Source organism: Onychomys torridus, chromosome 23 (assembly GCF_903995425.1).
Source record: "Onychomys torridus chromosome 23, mOncTor1.1, whole genome shotgun sequence".
Classification (NCBI taxonomy): domain Eukaryota; kingdom Metazoa; phylum Chordata; class Mammalia; order Rodentia; family Cricetidae; genus Onychomys; species Onychomys torridus.
This window is the reverse complement of record NC_050465.1, coordinates 58,714,082-58,736,344: the sequence shown is the minus strand read 5'-3', so window position 1 is coordinate 58,736,344 and position 22,263 is coordinate 58,714,082. Positions and strand designations below refer to the sequence as shown.

The 22,263-nt window shown below is 38.3% G+C and overlaps 1 protein-coding gene across 2 annotated transcripts in view; it reads left to right on the top strand.

Annotated features, from left to right (window-relative positions):
- The first annotated feature begins 42 nt into the window (after positions 1–42).
- Usp37 (ubiquitin specific peptidase 37) overlaps positions 43–22,263 on the top strand; it is a 71,591-nt gene continuing 49,370 nt past the window's right edge. For both annotated transcript variants that reach the window (XM_036173399.1, XM_036173398.1), the window contains exons 1-7: positions 43–224; positions 5,947–6,091; positions 8,339–8,398; positions 9,700–9,923; positions 12,785–12,956; positions 16,926–17,026; positions 21,820–21,998. In XM_036173399.1, coding sequence (XP_036029292.1) covers positions 9,768–9,923; positions 12,785–12,956; positions 16,926–17,026; positions 21,820–21,998 — 608 coding nt within the window. In that variant the 5' untranslated portion in view covers positions 43–224; positions 5,947–6,091; positions 8,339–8,398; positions 9,700–9,767. The remainder of the gene's footprint in view (positions 225–5,946; positions 6,092–8,338; positions 8,399–9,699; positions 9,924–12,784; positions 12,957–16,925; positions 17,027–21,819; positions 21,999–22,263) is intronic.

Below are 22,263 nucleotides of genomic sequence, written 5' to 3'. Positions count from 1 at the left end.
CGCGCACGCTCCCGGACTGGTTGCGTCGAGAATGCGTGCGTGCGTACGTGTTTGCGTGTAGTCACAGTTCCCGCCATCAGCGGGTTTAGGTGTGTAGGAGAGAGCACGGCCTCGCTGTGTAGGGCCAGGGGAGCCCCTTCCTTCTGAGCCCCTCGGCTCCTCCCCCTCCGCGGCAACTCTGTGCTTCCGGCAGGCTGGCCCCGGGCTGAGACCCTCTAGCACAGGTAAGGCGGGCGGGGACAGCTTCTGAATTGAGCCGTTTTCCCCAGCTTCACCCCCCCCTCCGTGCGGTCCGCCCACTCGGCGTCCACTCCGGAGTTCGCCCGGCTGCTACTCAGCCTGCCCCGGGTCCCTGGACGCGTCCTGAGCTTACAGGTGCCTCCATTCGAGTGTTTCCCCTCCACTTTTTCTCTCCTTCAGCGCGGTCCGTATTGTCACTCGCTTTCCGCATCCTAAGCCTGGCCCCTGTTCACTAGGGTTGTGGTGGTCTCGGCTTGCCTCCTGGCAAGGCCTGCTGTCTTTCCAGGTGACTTCCGTTGCCACATATCCTTCAGACTTTGGATGCCATAGTCATTCGCCCTCTTGGCCGTTCTTTACTTTCCTCCTCCTCCTAAGCAGTACTCACCAGAAGTCAGGGAGTGTAATTCTTGCCGTGCATTTGATTGCTTCCCGTATCTAGTCACACCGACGATGTCCAATTTACCAATTTTAAATCAAGATCTGGTGAAAAAAAATGGTAACTGGTAATAAAAAGTTCCATGTCTTTGGAGAGTTGTACTGTAGTGGTTTTGGGGTATTCTTTTGGCGAGTTACAGTACATAATGAGTCTCTAGCTGAAAGAGATAATCTAAGAGAACGTTGAGGAGGCATTTGGGTTTATTGGGTTAGGGATTAGAGGAGGGTTCTGGGTCAGACCTATAGATATATAGTGTGTTTGTATGTTATGTGTGTCATTTGCATTGTTAAAATTTGGAACCATGCAAATGCATGCCATTGCCTAAAGAAACGTACAACGCTAGAAAAGGGTACTTCGGTGACATTGAGATGCTTGACGTTTAATTATGGGTGAAGGTGCTAAAGAGATGAAAGAATGGCGTTGCATTCTGACAAGGGTAACTGAGGCACTGAAAAACTCAGTGTCAGGCAGAATTAGTTGTCTTGGTGAGAAATTTTGGCAGGGTAAAATGATTTGGTTTCGGGCTGGGGTTCCCTTCAGTTGCCCTTCCATTCCTCCCTAAGCTTTAAATTCCACTATATGGTGATAACGTGTGAACTCTGATTTTCAGCTCCATATTCAAATAGATGGCTGTCTGCTTAACATCTCAACTTGATTTCCGACCCTCCCCCCCCAGGAATTTCAAATATAAAACCTCTAAAACTAGAGGGTTTTTTTGTTTTTTTGTTTGATTTTTGTTGTTGTTTTGTTTTTCAGGACAGTTTATCTATGCAGCCCTAGCTGTCCTGGATCTCGCTCTGTAGACCAGGCTGGCCTCAAACTCAGAGGTCCGCCTGCCTCTGCCTCCCGAGTGCTGGGATTAAAGGTGTGGGCTAAAACCAGAGTCTCGATCTTTTCCTCTGTACTCAAATTCTCACCTTTCCAGTGTCTGTTTCCATAAGTGGCATGTCTACTTTCATGTGACATGTCTATATGTTCAGTTGCACTGGGTAGAAGCTTCAGAGGCGTTTTTGGTTTCTTCTTCATCCTGTGTGTTCATGGCCTCTCCAAGTCCTATTTTACTTCTGGTATGTGTCTTGTATCTCTTCCTGACCATCCTCACTCTTACTTTTCTAGTTCAAACCACAGTTCTTTTTCATGTGGACTTGATCTCTCTGGCTCCTATTCTCACCTGCAAAATAGTAATAAGAGGTCTCACCTTAGTGAATTGTAACGAGTGCTATAAACTTGGTAAAGCGTTGACACACAAAAACTTGCAAGTAAGAATTGTTATTGTAATTATGAGTTAAACGTCACTACTTTCCTATCTGAGCTTCCTGGTTCTTTGTTTGTTGTTGTTGTTGTTGGTGGTGGGGTGTGTGTGTGTGTGTGTGTGTGTGTGTGTGTGTTTTGCTCGTTTTCTATGCTTCCCAAACTCCACTTTTACATTCATTCAAAAATAACATAATTTCTTCGCTTGAAATCCTTCTGTGACCTTCCCATTGTCAAGGTGCTTATTACTTTAAGATAAAATTTAAAATCCTGTTCTGGGGATATGGGTCAGTTGCTGAAATGCTTGCCTAGGATGATGACTCCTTGGGTTTGAGCTCCAGCATCATATAAAACAGGAGAATCAGGAACTCAAGGTCCTCCTCAGAGGCACCAGCATGGGGGGGGGGGTGGGGGTTGTGATGGGGATGGATTCTACATAACCTGGTTCTTGCCTACTTTGTTAGCTTTATCTTCTGACCTCTTCCTTTCTCTTTTCTTTCTTTCTTCCTTTCTTTTTTTTTTTTTTTTTTTTTTAAGGATTTTTTTTAAACTTTATTTTATGTGCATTGGTGTGAAGGTGTCAGGAATTAACAGTTATGAGCTGCCATGTGGGTGCTGGGACTTGAACCTGGGTCCTCCGGAAGAGCAGCCAGAGCTCTTAACCGCTGGACCATCTCTCCAGCCCACCTTTCTCTTAACTAACCTTCAGCCATACTGATTTAGTTTGTGTTGACATAGAACATTGCTAGCTTAGGGCTTTTGCACACACTACTTTGTCTGGATTGTTCCAGCGCTACCATCCTTCAATCAACTATGCCTTAATTTTCAGCTTAAGCAATACTTTCTCAGTGAAGCCGTCTCAATTTTTTTTCTCCTCTACTCTCTTATCCAGGATAGATAAAAACTACTTCAGGCAGAACCCAGTCCTGCAAATATAACTGATTTTACACACACACACACAATGTAAAAAAAATGAAAATAAAGCGACTCACTTTCATTTTCATTTCTCAAGAATTGGATAATTGAATCAAATTGGAAATTGCCATAAACTTATGAAGGTGTAGGATGCTGTCTTTTGAAAGCATCAGTTTTCTGATAATCTTTCAACAGACACTTCATTCTGCAAAGGAAAACAGATGGGAATGTGGCTTAGCTGTAGGGTACTTGCTTAACATGCTGGAAGCCTGGATTCTAGCCATAGAGTTTTCAAAATGAGCAGGGACAAAGAGCAACATGGGGTCTCCAGTTTAGGGTATTTCTACTTATTCCTGTGTTATCAAATCATTCTCGCTTTTTTAAAAAAAATATTTATTTATTATGTACACAGAAGAGGGTGCCAGATCAGATTACAGGTGGTTGTGAGCCACTATGTGGGTGCTGGGATTGAACTCAGGACCTCTGGAAGAACAGTCAGTGCTCTTAACCTCTAAGCCATCTCTCCAGCCCTCTCGATTTTGTTTGTTTGCTTTTTTCTTTTCTTTCTTTCTTTCTTTTTTTTTTTTTTTTTTTTTTGAGATAAGGTCTCTTGTAGCTTTGATGCCTTGATGCCTTTCCTAGAACTCCCTCTGTAGACCAGCTTGGTCTGGAACCCACAGAGATCCACCTGTCTCTCCCTCCTTCCCGAGTGCTGGTATTAAAGGTGTGTGCTAATCCTCCACCCCCGCCAAATCATTCAGATTTTAGACAGTCTAATGTTAATGAATCTTTTCTTTTGTAGATTAGAGATAAATCTTTAGATCAGATTTCTTCTTTCCATTATGACAGTAACTTCATCTTATTTGTATATTAGTCTCATGGACTTAAAAAATTGTATTATTGGTGTGGTGTCCATGTGGATTGGGTGCATGTGTGTTGAGGTGGTTAGAGGATACCTTTCAATAGTCAATTCACTCTTTTCACTCTTGAATTCAGGGATTGAACTCATGCCGTAGGCTTGGGCAGCTAGTGCCTTTACCTGCTGGGCCATTCCTACAGGCTCTGTTTTATGATTTTTTCTTGTTGTTGTTGTTGTTATGAAAGAAGGTCATTGAAAATTAGAGTGGCTTATATGTTTTAGCAACAGGTTAAATTGAAACTAAAGAAGATGAGGTTTCCACAAATATATAAAACAGTTCTTGGTAGGTAAGCAAGTCAATATTAAAATTTAATAACATGTTTTAGGACTTAAAGTTTATACTGAAAACAATAAGAATATAAAGTGTATGGATGTCAAAATTTTATTTTTGTAAATAAAAATTTTATTTATGTTGTAGTGAGCAAGTAAAAATGTTTATAATGGAGTTAACAGTATTAGCAGCACGTGGTTAGCTCTTACTGTTTGTTTTGCTGTTATATACCAGAAATGTACCTAAGTTCTTGTGCCTGATTAGGGAGAAGGCTGTGAAAACAACTAGCTTGTACTTTCATTCCTAAAGGGGGGAAATGGTTCTTTAGACTTCTGTATAAAAGGATTCATTGATAAATTCCTTTGAGAATGGTGACTGGGAAATGACACACAATTCATTGATGAGGATGACCTGTAGTTGTGGTTATAAATTTGGGTTCCAGCCAGATATAGTGGTGTACACCTGTAATCCCAGCACTTGAAGAGTTCAAGGTCAGCCTCCACCTACATAGTTCAGCCTAAGCTACATGAGATCCTGTTTCAAAAAACAAAAACAAACAAACAAACAAAAGCCAGGGAAAAGGTTTTGGGTTTGGGCATAGCTTTGTCTCTTGGTGACTCTATATTAATTTCTTTTCTTTTTTAAAGTATTTGTTTACTGCGTGTATGTATGTATACCACATATATGCCTGTTGCTTGTGGAGGTGAGAAGAGAGTATCTCCCCCAGAACTGCAGTTATTATGAGCCATCATGTGGGTGCTGGGAACCAACCAGGTCCTGTGCAATGGCAACAAGTGATCTTGACTACTGAGCCATCTCTCTAGCCCCCTGCTTCTATTTCTTAATCTCTGAAAGCCTCAGTTTCCTTTATCTGTAAGATACAGTGATAAACCCTGTCCTCTAAAATTATTAATATTAAATGAAAGTGTTTGATACTTAACACTGTGCTTAGTAAATGCATATAAAACTTACTGGATAGGGTGATGTTTAAAGAAATGAGTTTTTGAATTAATTAACTTACTTATTTTGAGATAGGCTGTTATGTAGCCCAGGCTGGCATAGAAACTCACTATGTAGGTGAAGATGAACCTTGAACTGCTTCCACCTCCCAAGTGTTGGGATAGAGGCACACCAGTTAACCCTTTGCTGATGATGAAATCCAGTGTTTTGTGCATGCTGGCAAGCACTGGACCAAGGGAGCCACACCCCTGTCCCAAAGTGATGCGCTTCTGAATTAGAGAATTAGTACTTTTGAAAAGATTGGGTGATGAATAGGTGAGAAGGAGCTTAGAGCGAATGTTAAGACTTCTTGCCTGAATGATGATGGAAAGGGTGGACATAGGGAATCAAGGAACAGTAGCTGGTCTTGTACTGTGTCATTTTCACATTTGTGTCTCCGGCTACAGTGTCTTCTAACTAGAGTAACTCAATAGATCCTTTTTTTCTAAATGAACAGGTGAGTTAAAAGTCGATATTGTTGTATTCAAGTTTGTGGTAGGATTTCAGAGAAAGTTAGAGGGACTTAAAATTAAGAACTTTCTGAAAGGTAAAAGAAGATCGCCTTTTCCCAGCTTTAAAAACTACAGATCAACGCAACTGACAAGCCGTCTTTTAGACCGTTATGATGTAACAATGTTTCTAAAGTCAACAAAGGATGTACTTTCTCACTGCTTAGTTTCAAAATCTAATAGCAATAAATAAGAGCAAGACACAGGGGGATGGACTTGCAGGCTCTTCCTACAGTTCCTCATTCTCTACTGCAGGCACATCCCTATTTCGTGAGAATGAGTGTGTTGCACTCTGAGTATTTTCAGTAAGAGTGGTCTTTAAATGAATCTTTTTTACATACATTATTCATTTTTTTGTGTTAATTTCATGTTGGAATTTTTTAAAGCACACTTATATTTTCTTTAGCTGAGTTGATGACTCCTGGAGGGACCACTGGTAGAGCTGAAGAATATGAATAATTTCTCAAGGAAAGTACATTGCTTTTGGCACAAGAAGCAGAATAAAGGTGAAATATTATTACGTGGAATTTTTCAGTAAAAGTCACTGAAAAGTAAGTATTGTTTTTGTTTTGGTTCTGTGTTTCCAGGATTATGCAAATAGACAAGAATTGACAGTTTTTTATGCTTACTGTATAGTTATACATTTATGTTTTAGCATGATTTCTTCACCAAAGAATGCCTGATAGCTGTGCATTTAAGTAAATGAATAAAAAAAAAGACAAATAGCTTGCAATATGAGCTTACATGGAACGCTCAAAATTGGATAGTTGTTAGCATTCAAGGAATCTTTTTCTCCTGTTTATAGGAAGTTTAACTAATACTGGGCATAGTGGCTCATACCTGTAATCCCAGCACATGGGGGGCTAAAACAGAATTGCTATGAGTTTGAAGCCAGCCTGTATTATACAGTGAGTTCTAGATCAAACTATGCTACAGTAGTGTAAGATTCTGTCTCCCCCCTCAAATTTTTTAAAATTGTTTCTATTTGTACTTTATACTGAAAAGGAAACTATCTCATAAGCAAGTAGGATTATTGTTCATTCATTTAGTACAAAAGAAGCTGAACTTTTTTTTTAAAGATTTATTTATTTATTATGTATAAAACAACATGTATGACTTTATACCAGAAGAGGGCACCGGATCTCATTACAGATGGTTGTGAGCCACCATGTGGTTGCTGGGAATTGAACTCAGGACCTCTGGAAGAACAGCCAGTGCTCTTAACCTCTGAGCCATCTCTCCAGCCCCACCCCCCTTTTTTTTTTGAGACAGGGTTTCTCTGTGTAGCTTTGTGCCTTTCCTGGAACTCACTCTGTAGCACAGGCTGGCCACGAAATCACAGAGATCAGCCTGCCTCTGCCTCCTGAGTGCTGTGCCACCACCGCCCGGCTTCTAAGTTTTATTTAATAATGATTTTTTTTTTTTGGGTATGTGGAACTGAGGATCGAACCCAGGGCCTTGTGCTCTACCACTGAGCTAAATCCCCAACCCCTAATAATGATATTTTTAATAAACACCAAGATCATGGTATTTTATATTCCCTTTTGGTACTCTAACCAATAATGAGCTATAAAGAACAATGAAAGACTGGTAAGACATAAAACTTTTTTCAGGGACAGGTAGAAGGAAAGATGAAAAAAATTGGAAAGACAAAATTTTTTTGGATGGACTTACTTTGTATCTTTGATATGATACTTGTGTCTAGGCTAGACTGGCCTTAAGTTCACAGTAATCTTCATGCCTTTGCTTCCCAAGTGCTGGGACTAAAGGTGTGTGCCACCATGCCAAGCTTGTTCATTGTTCTTGAACAATGATACCTAATGAGATTAAAGAACATATTCCCTGTCTTTAAATAGTATAGGTAGAAACAAAGGAATAAATAGCTAACAGTGTGATGTGTCAATAAGCACAAAGTACAAGAAGAATATGGAGAAGGATTTAAATAGCCTCAGAATGGGTATGAGGAAGAGAACTAATGGAAAATAGTCAGGAAAGTCTCCTAAAGAGGGGACCATCTAAGTTGAGCCTTGATTTTAGAACCAAGAGAAGGAATTAGGCAGGTCGGAAGGGGAGAATATGTGAAAACTAAGAGATATGACCACAGTATGTAGAGATTCAGTGTCCTGAGAATACGTGGCTTTTGGGTAAATTTTTTAGTTGAGATGGCTGGATTGAGAGGACACTTATTAGGAATAGATATTGGGGGCCTGGATCATGAGGCCTTGATATCATGTTAATGAGTTTGTATTTTATTGTGAAGACAATTAAAAGCCATCAACTAATACTAAGATGGAGAGTGAATCTACTTGATTTGCTGTTTACTTGGAAAGTTACCTGAAAGGCATATATATGGAGTTAGAATTCACAGAAACCTGACCTCTTGTTTCTAGTCCAACACCAAAATATCGTATATGAAGGTCACTGCTAGTTCTAATGATTCTGGCTTGAGAAGTGGGTGTAGGAGAGGAACAACATATTCTTTCTAATCCTGACAGAATGGAAAAAATCTCAAGGACTTGTACAAACAATAGAGCCACAAGTAATTGCTAAAATGTATTACAAATACAGGTTACTTGTTCAGGTTTCTGTTACTAGTTTGAGCAAAATGTCACATAAATAGGCATATTAATAGACTTTATTGTTTTGATTTTATATGTTCAGTAAATTGTTAATATTTAAAGGTGGCTACAGTTGGCCCTCAGAAATTTTTGAGAGTGTGAATAAATATTAATGAAGAACTTAAGATGCATAAGAGCATTGAACTCTCAAAGTGTTTAAATGTCTTCTTTGACTCCTAGTTACTTTCTGTGCGGTAACTATAGGCTTTGGACCCCAGACTAGTCGCCTCCTGCCTGCAGGTAGGTTTTGTTTGATTTCTAGCTCTTAAAAATAAATTTGAATTTATTGCTTACAATATAAAATGAGTAATTTTATGTAAAGTTCATTTTTGTAAAAAAAAAAACAAAAAACAAAAAAAACAAGACAAAAAGGTAATCTGGCAAATCAAGGTTCACATGCTAGCAGTTGGCTAGATTTGGTAGCACCTATACATGTTTTATCTGCCTGCATCATTTCTCTTACCCTGCTGGCCTCACAGACAGTTGATTTATAATTCCTGTTAACATCTGATTTATTGAGGTCTTTGGAAAAAGGGATATTACATAGAAGGAATAATTCGGCACCTGGATGCTAACTCTGCAAATGTTAATAGTATCAGCTGAGTATGTGTGTTATTTTATCCCCCCAACATTATCCTGTTAGCTGTTCTACTTTATGGTTGACAGCACTAATATCAGAGAAGTAGTTATAAGTTAGTGACAGAATTGCCTTCCAATTTCTAGACCTAATATCCCTTTATATTATCTTTTCTAGATTTTCCATTTAATTGAGCCATCTAGGCAGTAGTTGTGTTCAATGATATTTAATTTATAAACTTGTAAGCAAGAATCCTTTTTAGAAGATGAAAATACATAAAAAATTTGCTTTAGCAATTTTAGATATTTGTGCATTTGTATATGTAGTACTATTTGATAACATCTATTACTATAATTTTATTTGCTGACTTTTGACAAGTCTAGTTGAGTGGTGTTAGATATCTTATGCTATTATTGTTATAAGTAAGTATTAGAAGTTCATTCATGGGGTTGAGAAGATGATTCAGTGGGTAAAGTACTCCATGACCAAGCCTGATGACCTGAGTTTGAATCCCCAGAACCCACATATAAGCTGGACAGAGGCATACATGTCTGTAAGCCCAGCATACTCCTACAGGACATAGGAGGCAGAGACACGAGAATCCCTGGAAGCTTATGGGTTCATTAGCCTGTTGGATGTAGCAGTGAACAGAAGGAACCTGTGTCAAACAACAGCTGTACGTGTGTGCCTCTACTCTGCACACACATACACACTCAGCAAAGAAAAGAAAATCATTTGTTCTGGAAACGTGAATAAATTTGAATATTTGTCTAAAGTTAAATTGCTTTTGGGAAATGGTAATGATGAATATGGATGGTCCTTAGGGAAGGAGTAAGATTATTTTTTGTAGAGACTAAATGATTTTTTTTTCCCAAATGGAGAAAGATATAAGATGGTTCATTTAGTATGCTCTTTAAAACTCTGTTTTTAATCACTTGTAACTTGTTGTATTTGTCTTCTTTAGAATCTGTCAGGTGAACATATATTTTTGCTTTTTAATTTGGTTAAAAGCAATTTATTTTTGAAGAAAATATGTCTCCTCTGAAGATATATGGTCCTATCAGAATTCGAAGTATGCAGACGGGGATTACAAAGTGGAAAGAAGGATCCTTTGAAATTGTGGAAAAAGACAATAAAATCAGCCTAATTGTTCACTACAACACTGGAGGAATTCCAAGGATGTTTCAGGTATAACAGATTTGGATTTGGATTGGTTCCTTAGTGAAATCTTTCGCTGACTAGCTGTACTGTGTCATAGTTGTAGTAAAGTGGCCCTGAAAGGCTTCTTACTTCCATGACACTGGTACTTTTATGTGTTGGTTTTATAAATTACTCAGTGGTATTGTTGGGTTTAATAAAGAGTAGGAAGCAGTCACCATTGTTGGAAAGAAAACTAGTGGGAAAGAACTTAGAGAGGTTTCAGTACCAGATACTTAAACTATTTCAAAGGCCATGTTAAGAGCCATGAACAGTGATTTATACCTGTAATCCTAACACCTGAGAGGTAGAGACAGGAAGATTAGTAGTTCAAGGTTATCTTGAGTCACAAAGAAAGTTTGAAGCTAGCCTGGGTTATATGAAACTATGTCTCAAAAAATACATGATATGGAACTGTGAACTAAAATTCATCCCCCAAAAGCAAACAACAGTAATAACAATACACTAAGCCCTGTTAGGCTAGATTTAAAGTGCTCTTGTGATCCCAGCACTTTGGAGGCTGAGTCAGTGGTAGTTGTAATGCAAGGCCAACCTGGACTACCTGGTCCGAGTTTGTCTCAGATGATATTGGGCACATAGTACAAAGTGATGGGGCCATAAGGACATGTTTAGGAAAATGTGGAGTTGAGTATGAACTAAATGGTAGATAGCACTTGCCTAGTGTGCTCAGAACCTTGGATTCAGTGTCTAACATGTCTTTCTCTCTCTCTCTCTCTCTCTCTCTCTCTTCTCTCTCTCTCTCTCTCTCTCTCTCACACACACACACACACACACACACACACACACACACGCGATAATCTTAGTTTATCTTTTTTTTCCTCTCAAGTACTTGCTATATTCATTTAATGGGATTTTTTTTAGTGCCTTCTAAAAGTCAGTGTCTATGTCCTAAATAATCCTGTCATATGTCATGGACTTTAATGGGTGATTGTTCAAGTCATCTTTATAGTTATCTTCTTATAACAGTAAAAATTTGAAGATTCTTTATTACTTGTCACAATGTTTAAAAAAATAGCTATTGGGCCAGCAAGGTGGCTCAGTGTATTAAGACATCTGCCATAAAACTTGGTGATCTGAGTTTGTTCCTTAGGACCATATGGTGGAAGGAGATTATCAATTCCCACAAATTGTCCTCTGACCTATACACACATGCTATGACATGTGCACACCATATACATACATATATACACATAAAGTGTAATGAAAATTTCAAATATTTTTTTTTTACCTTCTGTACTACTATTGTGAAGCTAAGAGCTACTGATCTTTGTGTGAGTTGAATTTAAGAACATAGCTATGCATGGTAGCACATTCCTATAATCCCAGCATTTGAGACTCTCATACAGGAGAATCACAATTTCAGGCCTAGCCTGGTCTGCATAGTGAATATGAGGCCAGTTTAGGGTGTGTAATGAGACTACATCTCAAAAAAAAAAAAAAAAAAAGCAGTCTAGAGAGATGGCTCAGTGGTTAAAAGCACATGTACTTTAAAAAAAAAATTATATTCATCAGGCCTTGAGAGTTGACCTGACAACAGCACTGGCTGCTGTTCGGGAGGACATGGGTTCAATTCCCAGCATTCATGGGTGGATCATAACTGTCTGTACTTCAGTTCCAGGGGGTCTAATAACTTTTTCTGGCCTCTGAGGGCACTAGGCAAAATATATACATGAAGGCAGACTACCCATACACATAAAAAATAAAATAAATTTATCTGGGAGGTGGTGGGGCATGCCTTTAATCCAGCACTCAGAAGGCAGAAGCAGGTGGATCTCTGAGTTCAAGGCCAGCCTAGTCTACAGAGCTAGTTCTAGGACAGCCAGGGATACACAGTGAAACCTTGTCTTCAAACAAAAACAAAAAAATAAAATAAATTTTAAAAATTATATTTATTAATTTTTAAAGAAATATATTTTAAACTTTGAATTTGATTGAAATAAACTTTGCATTTGTTTATACTTTTGAACTGTGAAAGTTACTGATGTTTTTGTGTATCACATATATTCTATTCTGTGAATACATGCTTGTAATTCCAGCTCCCAGGAGCTGGACACTGGAAAAACAGAGACTAGACTGGACTTCATTATGTAGTGGGTTGAAGGCTAGCCTAAGTTATATAGTGAGCTCATCAAACAAAACAAAGCTCAAAGAGATGGCTGAAAGGGTAAAAGTACATATCACATGGTGGAGGGAAAACCAGTTACCATGGGTTATCCTCTGACCTCCATTGGCATTCTATGGCACCTCCCCCAGTACTCACAAAATGAATAAAATGAAATAAAAAGTCGGTTTGGAAAGTTAAATGTGAGCTGGGCTTGGTGGCACACACATTTAATTCCAGCACTTATGAGGCAGAGACTTGGTGGTTTAAGTTTAGAGGCTAGCCTGATAGACATAGTGACTTGCAGGCCAAGTAGACTCTTAGTGTGACCTAATCTTTAAAAAAAAAAGAAAGAAAAGAAAAAGTAAATTTGAGGCTAGAGAAACGGCTTAGCAGTTAAAAGCACACACTTTTCTTGCAAAGGACCCCAGGTCAATTCTTAGTACTCAGGTGGAGTAACTCATGACTGCCTGTAACTCTAGCTTCAGGAAACACAGTGTTTTCTGGCTTCCATAGGTACCAGTACATAACCACACTCAGACATGCATGCATCCATATAATTAAACAGAAATAAATCTTTTTACAAGGGTTATATATTTGAGTTAAATTTATTGAGGAAGAGGAAGAGAAAGATAAATTGGGATGTATGAAGTTTAGCAATTTCTAGACAACTATAATTTGTTGTATATTTTGTGTGAAAAGATTTTTTTTTTTTTTTTTTTTTTTTTAGCTAAGTCATAACATAAAAAATGTGGTACTACGACCCAGTGGAACAAAACAAAGTCGCCTAATGTTGACTTTACAAGATAACAGCTTCTTGTCTATTGACAAAGTACCAAGTAAGGAAGCAGAAGAAATGAGATTGTTTCTAGATGCAGTCCATCAAAACAGACTTCATGCAGGTAAGTGCTAATCATCTCGTGAGTCTGACAATTACAGACAGGTCTAAAAGAATTTGATGAGTAAGGGCTGGGGGTATGCCTCAATTGGTAGAGCCTACACCAGGGATGTAGGCTCAGAGCATGCATGAGGCGCTAGAGTCCCTAACAGCTCAGCACAAGAAAGCAGGCATAGTGAGCATACATGTAATTCCAGCACTCAAATATAGGCAGGAGGACCAAAGTTCAAGGGCATCCTTAGCAACATGATTCAAGGCCAGCTTGAGCTATAATGAGACAAAGAATATGATGACTGTACACTAGTATTCCTGATGAGCACTGATGGGAAAATACGCAACAAAATACTATCAGGCTGAGTTAAGTGTCACAATACAAGAATTATGCTAAATTTATTCCTGGAATGTAAGGATAGTACAGCATGAAAATCAGTCTATATAATGCACCACAATAACATAATGAAGCACAAAAGCCACTTAATCATCTCAGTTGATGTAAAAAAAATGACAAAAGTTTAATATTCTGGGCCAAAGAGATGGCTCAGAGGTTAAGAACACTGGCTGTTCTTCCAGAGGTCCTGAGTTCAATTCTCAGCAACCACATGGTGGCTCACAACCATCTGTAATGAGATCTGGTGCCCTCTTCTGGCCTGCGGGGATGCATGCAAACAGAACACTGTATACATAATAAATAAATCAATCTTTTTTTTTTTTTTTAAAGTTTAATATTCTTTTACAGTAAGCACTCTAAATGGACTAGGGAATAGAGGAAAACTATTTCAACATGATAAAGGCTATGCATGTTAAGCCCACAGCTAACATGCTTTTGTTGTGAAAATCTGGAAGCTTTTCTCTAAATTCAATAACAGTAAGGATGCCTGCTTTTTCCACTTCTGTCCAATATAGCACTTGAAATCTTTGCCAGAAAAGTTGAGTAATGAAGAAATAAAGGTGTTCAGTTGAAAAGGAGGAGTAAATATCTCCGTTCACTGATGACTTTTATCTGAGTTTTTGAAGGTAAATGTAGCAGGAGCAGACTGGAGTGTAGCTCTAGTAGAGCAGGCACTTAGCATGCACAAGGTCGTGTATTGACTGACTCCTCCTCCTCCAGAGAATGAAGATGTGGCAGTATGAGTTTTCTTATATTACTACACCATTCTTACAAATTAAGGTTTTTGTGTTTTTCTATTTAGTAGCTCCATATGTTCATGCCACCAATCTTGAACTATGTTAACTGAGTATGAATAATACTGAATACAAATAGTATGATGGCAAATGCCTGCTGTCTTAGCAACCAGGAAGCTAAGGCTAGAAGACTGTTTAAAGCCAGTCTGTTCAACCCTGTTGAGGAAAGGACAGGAGAGAAAGGACAGGGGAGGGAGGTGTACAATAGAGGTACATATACTTGTAACTCCAGCACGTAACACTTGAGAGACTAAGGCAGTAGGACTGTGAGTTTAAAGCCAGCCTGGTCTATGGAGCAAGACTCTGTCTCAAAAAAAGCATTTGAATATAACACTATTTCAAATCCTAAACAATAGTATTGAGTTTATATTTCTATTTTGTTTTAGTCTACCATAGCCATCATATTAAATTGAATGACAGTCTAAGAATTAATGTGTAGCCAGGTGTGGTGGCACACGCCTTTAATCCCATCACTTTGGGAGGCAGAGACAGGTGGATCTCTGAGTTCAAGGCCAGCCTGGTCTACAAAGAGGGTGCCAGGATAGCTAGAGCTATTACATAGAAAACCCTGTCTTAAAACTGAGTGGAAACTGGAGATCCAAAGGGTCTTTCTCGTGTATAGGCAAATACTCTATATTACTGTTATATTTTCTATTCTTTTTATTTGTATTTTGAGATAGGGTCAAGCTAAGGTGCCTATGCTGGCTTTGAACTTTCTTACCTCAGTCTCCCACATAGCTTGGATTATAAGCATGTACCACCATACCCAGGCTTTTAAAAGAATGAGTGCTGATAAATGCATGTTAGAGACTCAGTAAGTCATTGATGCTATTAGTTAGCTGTAAGCTTAACTCTAACATACTCTTTGATTTGGGCCAAATTATTTAAATTTTTTAGGTTTAGTGGCCTTGATGCACAACAACATATATTACTAGGACTAGTATTAAATAACACATAAAAAATAGCTTGAAAAATTCAACTGGGCATGGTGACACATATTTGTCATCCCTTCACTGAAGAAGTAGGGGGCAGGAGCATTGAAAGGTGCTGGCTACCCTGAACTGGTAGCCACAATAATACATGAAATAAAGATAGAGGAAAGGATGTTATAAAATATGTACAGGAATAGAAAAGATTTAACATTGTTAACATTATCTGGTATAAAATAATAAGTGTTTAAGATAGTAACACTAGATACTTTTCTTTCACCTAAGCAGATTTTTGAACCACAGATTTGAGTTTAAAAAAATAAAATGATAGATTGTGATTAATGGAGAAGACTGAATTCTGACAGTCTCTGGGTGGGAAAGATGATTGATAGCTTAGGCTCATTTATAACATTTAGACAATCTTCATGGCAAAGAAAAAAGATGGAAAACTTTAGTAAAAGTGGTGTCACAGAGTAATTTCTTTCTGAGGTTCTGGGGATTGAACCCAGAGTGTCACAGATGCTAGGCAAGCAATCTACTGCTGAGTCACACATAATAGTATGTTAACATCGTTAACATTTTGAAATAGGGTCTTGGTAAATTGTGCAGGCTCTATTCAAATTTTGTTCTCCCATATGATATAATGTTGCATCATCATAAAATAAAAACCCATTATATAAGTTAGTAAGAGAAAGAACTCAAGAGAGAATTGGAAAAAACAGCAAAAAATGAATTCAGGAAGGAGATGAATCTTATGCATGAAAAAAATGCCCAAATTCACAAGTAAACACAATTTCTTTTTCAGACTTGTTTAAATTATATGTGTGAGTGTTTGCCTGCATGTTTGTAAGTGTACTCCATGTGTGCTTGGTGTCTGTGGAGGTCAGAAGAAGGCATTGGATACTCTGGAACAGAAGTGAACGGATGGTTTTGAACCACCATGTGTGTGCTGGGAATCAAACCTGGGTTCTCTGTAAGGGTGCAAGTGCTCTTGGCCACTGAGACATCTCTCTGGCCCTTAAACTCAAAGTCCTTACTGTGACTTTGGCAGCTGTATGAGGAAAGCAAGATAAGAAGTGTTAGACAAGTTCTTATTTGTAGAGTACCTTGAACTTTTCTAAATGAGCATGGATTTCTATGAAGTAGAAACTATTCTGCTTGGTTACTTTTTTTTTTTTTTTAACTGAAAAAATTATTTTGACCTTTATTTATTTTGTGGGTATGTGTGGACCCGCTCACAGTGCCACAGTGTGTGCACACATGTCAAGATAACTGGTGTTTTTTTCCTGCCATCATGTGGGTTACAGCGATTGTGCAAGTGTGGTGACATGTGCCTACACACAAAAACATACATAATACAAAATAAACAAAACATGATATTTTTTAAATTAAAAGTATACTTGTCCAGCACTTGAGAGGCAGAGCCAGGTGGAGCTCTGTGAGTTCAAGGACAGCCTGGGCTACCAAGTGAGTTCCAGGAAAGACACAAAGCTACACAAAGAAACCTTGTCTCGAAAAACCAAAAAAAAAGTATACTTGTTACTATTTCTGATATATTTTCTTGATGTTGGTGTAAGTATTCAAGCCCTAGATACAATGATTTACTCCTCCATACTATGGATTATAAAACACTGTGTTTGAGAATTTTCTTTTTTGTTTTGTCAATTTTTATACTATTAAATGGCCTCCCCTCTTGTGTTATTTATTCTTTTATTGGAACTCTTATCCCTAAATAGTACTGTGTATGTCAGTTGCATATTCTATCAGAGAGAATTGGCTATTACTTCCATTTTTGTATTTATATAACAATAACGATGAATATTTTTATTAAATTAAGTGGTTTATTCATTTTTGTCCACCAGCTATGAAACCTTCTCAAGGGTCTGGTAGTTTTGGACCTATTCTGGGCAGCAGGGCCTCTCAGAAGGAAACCAGCAGACAGCTTTCTTACTCTGACAATCAGGTATGTTCATTTGAATCTTACTGCTTTTTTAAAAAGATGGATTAGCACAGATACATTAAGTAGTTGCTTGGTGTGGAGTTTAGGTAATGTTCTTGACTGTAGCGTCATCACAGTGGTACTTTGACATTGCTTTGGTTGCCTCATTTTCTTCCCTCCCTCCCTCCCTCCCTCCCTCCTTCCTTCCTTTCGGTTTATCGAAACGGGGTTTCTCTGTGTAGCTTTGGAGCCTGTCCTGGATCTCCCTCTGTAGACCAGGCTGGCCTCAAACTCAGAGATCCGCCTGGCTCTGCCTCTAGTGCTGGGATTAAAGGTATGGGCCACTGCTGCCCAGCCTCTTTGTTTTTTTAAAAACAGTTTCTAAGTATTATCACAATTTTACCTTTTTTCCTCTCTTTTTTTCCCCACCTCTCTTTTGGTTTTTTTTGAGACAAAGCTTCTCTATATAGCACTGGCTGTCTAAGAACTTACTCTGTAGACCATACTGGCCTCAGATCTTTCTGCCTCGGCCTCTGAGTGCTGGGATTAAAGGTCATTGTTTGATGAAGCTCCTCAAGTTTCCTGAGCCTACCTATAAAATGGAGATAGCACCAATATCTTAGAAGTTCTGAGATAGCACATGTAAAAGGCTTAGCTGGCTGTGTGCTGTGCTTCTAGAAACAGCCTCAGAATGTTTGCTGTTGCTGCTTTGATGCTTTCCAGTCTGCTATACATCATGAACTTTGCCCTTACACTATGACTTCAAACTATTCTACTGAGACCTTCCCTTTGCTTTGAAAAACTCTTTTATTCATAATATTCAGCAAGCTAAGAGACTTGGTGTGCACAAGTAAATAAATAATCTTACTGCAGTTTATCAGTTGTTGTCTCTTAGTTGGTTTGGAAAGGAAAGCCAGGTATAAAATCAGAAAAGTTCTTCTGTTAATATATTTGTACAGAGAGGTGATTACTTAGATAATACTTGGTTGAACAATAATTAAGAGCTAAATGACATTTAGGTTCTTTTCATGGTTTTGTTTTCAGAGTAATTTCTTTGTGTGTGTGTAACTATGTATATCTGGAGGTCAGAGGAGAGCTTACAGAATTCATTTTCGTTTTACACCACATAGATCCTGGTGATTGAATTTGGGTTGTCAGGCTTCATGATAGGTGTATTTACACTGCTAAACCATCTATCTAGGCTCACCTAGAAGGGATCCCTCTATGTACTTCCCACTGTCTTGGAAGTTGCTTTTTAGATCAGGTGGATCTTGAACTCACAGAGATCCTCCTGCTTTTGCCTTTGCCTCCTAAGTGCTAGGATTAATGGTGTTGGCCACCATATCTGAATGATAATGAAAATGATGACCATGATGATGTTTTCTGTTAGCATATGTTGTATTTTTTTGGAATTTTACACAGATGGAATCAGTGTGTATTTGGGGGGTAGGAGTGGAGGGGTCTGGCCTCTTTGAGGTATATTTTGAGATGATCAGATTTATAGTTAGTAATTTAAATACCAGAATGTTAAAATGTGTAGCAGATATAAATGTTTTTTGTTTGTTTGGTTGATTTTTTTCTAAGATAGAGTTTTCTTTGTGTAGCCTTGGCTGTCCTGGAACTCTGTAGATCAGGCTGGCCTCAGACTCACAGAGCTCCACCTGTCTCTTCCTTCCTAGTGCTGGGATTAAAGGCATGTGCTACCACAGCCCAGCTATAAATGTTTATGCATCCATATTATTAATTCCACACAATTTTCTGCATAGTGATGGGTCTTCCTGGGTGGAACTGGGATTACAGGTAGATGTGAATTGCACAATATAGGTGCTAGGAACCAAACTCTACTCCATCTGCAAGAACAGTATGCCCTTTTAACCCTTGGGCCATATCTTCAGCCCCATCATAGGTTTGGTGTAAAATACTTTCATGATCAAAAATTCGACCAATAGAGGCCTGGAAAGTTAACTTAGCAGTTAAGGGTATTGTTACTCCTCCCAGAAGACTTACGTATAACTCTTAGAATCCACATGGGGCTCAAAAATCTCTGTAACTCCAGTCCCAGGGGATCTGATGTCCTTTGCTGACCTCTGTTGGCACTAGGCACACAAACATACATGCAGACAAAACATAAAATAAATGAATAACTTAAGTAAATAAACTAATTTTTTTCAACAACAAAAAAGGCCAAACTATATAGATAATATGCTACCAAGTATATAATCAACAGGATAGATATTTTTTGCTTAGAGAAATAAGGAAAGAACAGTGGGTTGGGAGAATAGATAGTGGGACTTGGCAGGTAGGGTAATAGTGAAGTTGTTCAATCTGTATCTATAAAATATTTTAATGTCAGTACTCTTTGAACTAAAATTTTTTTAATTACTTTTATCTTATATGTATTGTTGTTTTGCCTACCTGTATGTCTGTGTACCACATGTGTGTTTGGTGCCTTTGGAGGCCAGAAGCTGGTATCAGATCCTCTGGAACTGGAGTTTCAGGTGGTTGCTAGGAATGGATGCTAGGAATTGAACCTGGATTCTCTGAAAGAGAAGCCAGTGCTCTTCTGTACCATCTCTGCAACTCCTTAATCTCTGTTTTTTAATGTTAGTTACTTTGATTTCTGAATCTGAGAATTTTATATTTTGTGGTGTTTGGGCTCGAATTTAGGCTACTGAGCTATATCCATAAACCTTGAAAATATACTTACTACCCATTTGAATTAATTTAACAATCATTCATCCTGAGGTTTATTTCTATAAAAGGAAAGTAATTTGGATTCCATAATTCTGTAGAGGAATCCCTATATTTCATAGAGGAATCAGAGTTTTTCTTCACTTTTGTCGATTTATTCATTTTATTATATATGAGTATTTTGCCTACATGTCTGTCTATTCCCCACATGCATGCTTGGTGCCCTTGTAGGTCAGAAGAGGGCATTAGATCACCTGGAACTGGAGTTGTGGGTGGTTCTCAGCCACCATATGGGTGCTGGGAATTGAATCCAGGGTCCTTTATAAGAACAGTAAGTGCTCTTAACCATACTGAGACATTTCTTCAGTCCTAGAAACATAATTCTTAATGTCAACATATAAAACACCACTGGCTGAACATTCATCTGAAATGCTACTGTTCACTTATGTTCGCATTACTACACTGAACATCCAGTAGGTAGACCCTTAATTCATTTGTCAGTAGACTTTAGCTTATCTTCGTTCATCCCATTATTGCATATGTTTGCTCTATTTCTCAAATTAACTCCCTCAAGAATCACGTGGCTTTTATTGAGTACACCTGATTTGATATTAAGTTGTGCCAATCAGATATTAATGTTGTATCTTCTTTCTTCCTTCCTTCCTTCCTTCCTTCCTTCCTTCCTTCCTTCCTTCCTTTCTTTCTTTCTTTCTTTCATGTATACAGTGTTGTGTCTGCATGTATACCTGCAGGCCAGAAGAGGGCACCAGATCTCATTACATCTCTATATCCTTTTCTTTCTTTCTTTCTTTTTTTCTTTTTCTTTTTCTTTCATGATTCCAAGGCTTTGGATGTGTTAAACATGTAACACTGAGCTACATCCTCAAACCTTGTCACCATTCCATATCATGATCGGTATTTATTTTTTTCCCCAGAGACCACTTCTGCTTTCCACTAGAGCATGTCTTTCTGTACTTTCTTCGTTTTGCAGAGATTTCTTTCGAGATACAGGCTCACTTTGTAGCCTAGATTAGCCTGGAATAGACTGTGTAGCCCAAGCTGCCCTTGAGCTTGCAGGGGTCCTCCTGCTTTGGCCTCCCGGATGCTGAAACTTCATGTGTCAATTACCATTCTTAGCTTTTGTTGTTGTTAGTATTTAAAATAGAGTTCTTACCTTCTGCATCCAGATTTGCCTTAGAACTTTGTGCACGCATGCAGAGAATGTATAAAACTCAGAGGACAATTTTGTGGAGTTTGTTCTTTCTTTCACTTTTACGTGCTTCTGGGGATCAGTTCAGGTCATCAGGCTAATGTGTCAAATGCTTTTAGCCCCTGAATCATCTCATCAGTCCCAAGAGTTTTAAATTTATAAGAATGCTATGGGAGAGTTAGATGTGAATATGTATGTTTATAATCCCAGCATTTAATGCTGAGGCAAAAAAAAAAAAAAATGAGTTTTAGGCTAGCTGAGACTGCAGAGCAAGACTCTTCCTTAAAATCATAAATAAATAAATGGACAAACAAACAAACAAATAAAGTACCACAAGAAATTGAATGTCAAACTCAATTTCTCACACTTGAATATATCAGAATCTCCTGGAGAGCTTTTTTAATTCACTGTAAAAATTGCTTGTATAGGGGTCTGGAGAGATGGTTCAATGGTTAAGAGGACCCAGGTTCAATTCCCAGCACTCACATGGCAGCTCACAACTATCTGTAATTCCAGTTCCAGGGGATCTGGTACCCTCACACAGACATACATGCAGGTAAAACACCAGTGCACATGAAATAAAAACAAATAACTTTAAAAAAGAAAAAAAAGAATTACTGATCTAAACAATTTATATTTGGGTTGGGGATATAGCTCAGTTGGTAGAAGACTTATCTAGCGTGCATGAAGCCCTGAGTTTGGTCCTTCAAACCACATAAATCAGACATAGTGATGTATGTTTATAACCCTCGCACTTAGGAAGTGGTGGCTGGAGGACCAATTCTAGATAGGATATCCTCTGCTACTTAGCAAGTTTGAGGCCATCCTGGAGTTCATATGAGATCTTGTCTCAAACAAACAAAATAGGTGTTTACTTAAGCCAAAGATTTAACGGTCTCACACTTTATTCTTACAGGCCTCTTCAAAAAGAGGAAGTTTAGAAACTAAAGATGATATTCCATTTCGAAAGGTTCTTGGCAACCCCAGTCGAGGATCAATTAAGACGGTATCTGGAGGTGGAGTGGCTGTTAGCCGGACGGTTCCTTCTCTGACGCTGACATCAACACCTCTTAGATCAGGATTATTAGAAAACCGGTAGGAGCGACTTAGACATTCAGAGCCTGTTCATAAATGTCTTTTGGGACTTTTAGGCCTTCAAGGAGAAAAAAAGCAGCAATATAAAACGTATTTTTCATGTATAATTAATTACAAGTATTTGTCTTTAGTTTATGTCAGTGACATGCATTGAACGTGTAGACAAAACAGTATATTAAGTAGAGTATAAAGAATCAGGCTATTATAGTAATTTCCCATCTTTGATTATGTTTTTAAATTTTCATGTGGGCGTGGGTAGATGTGC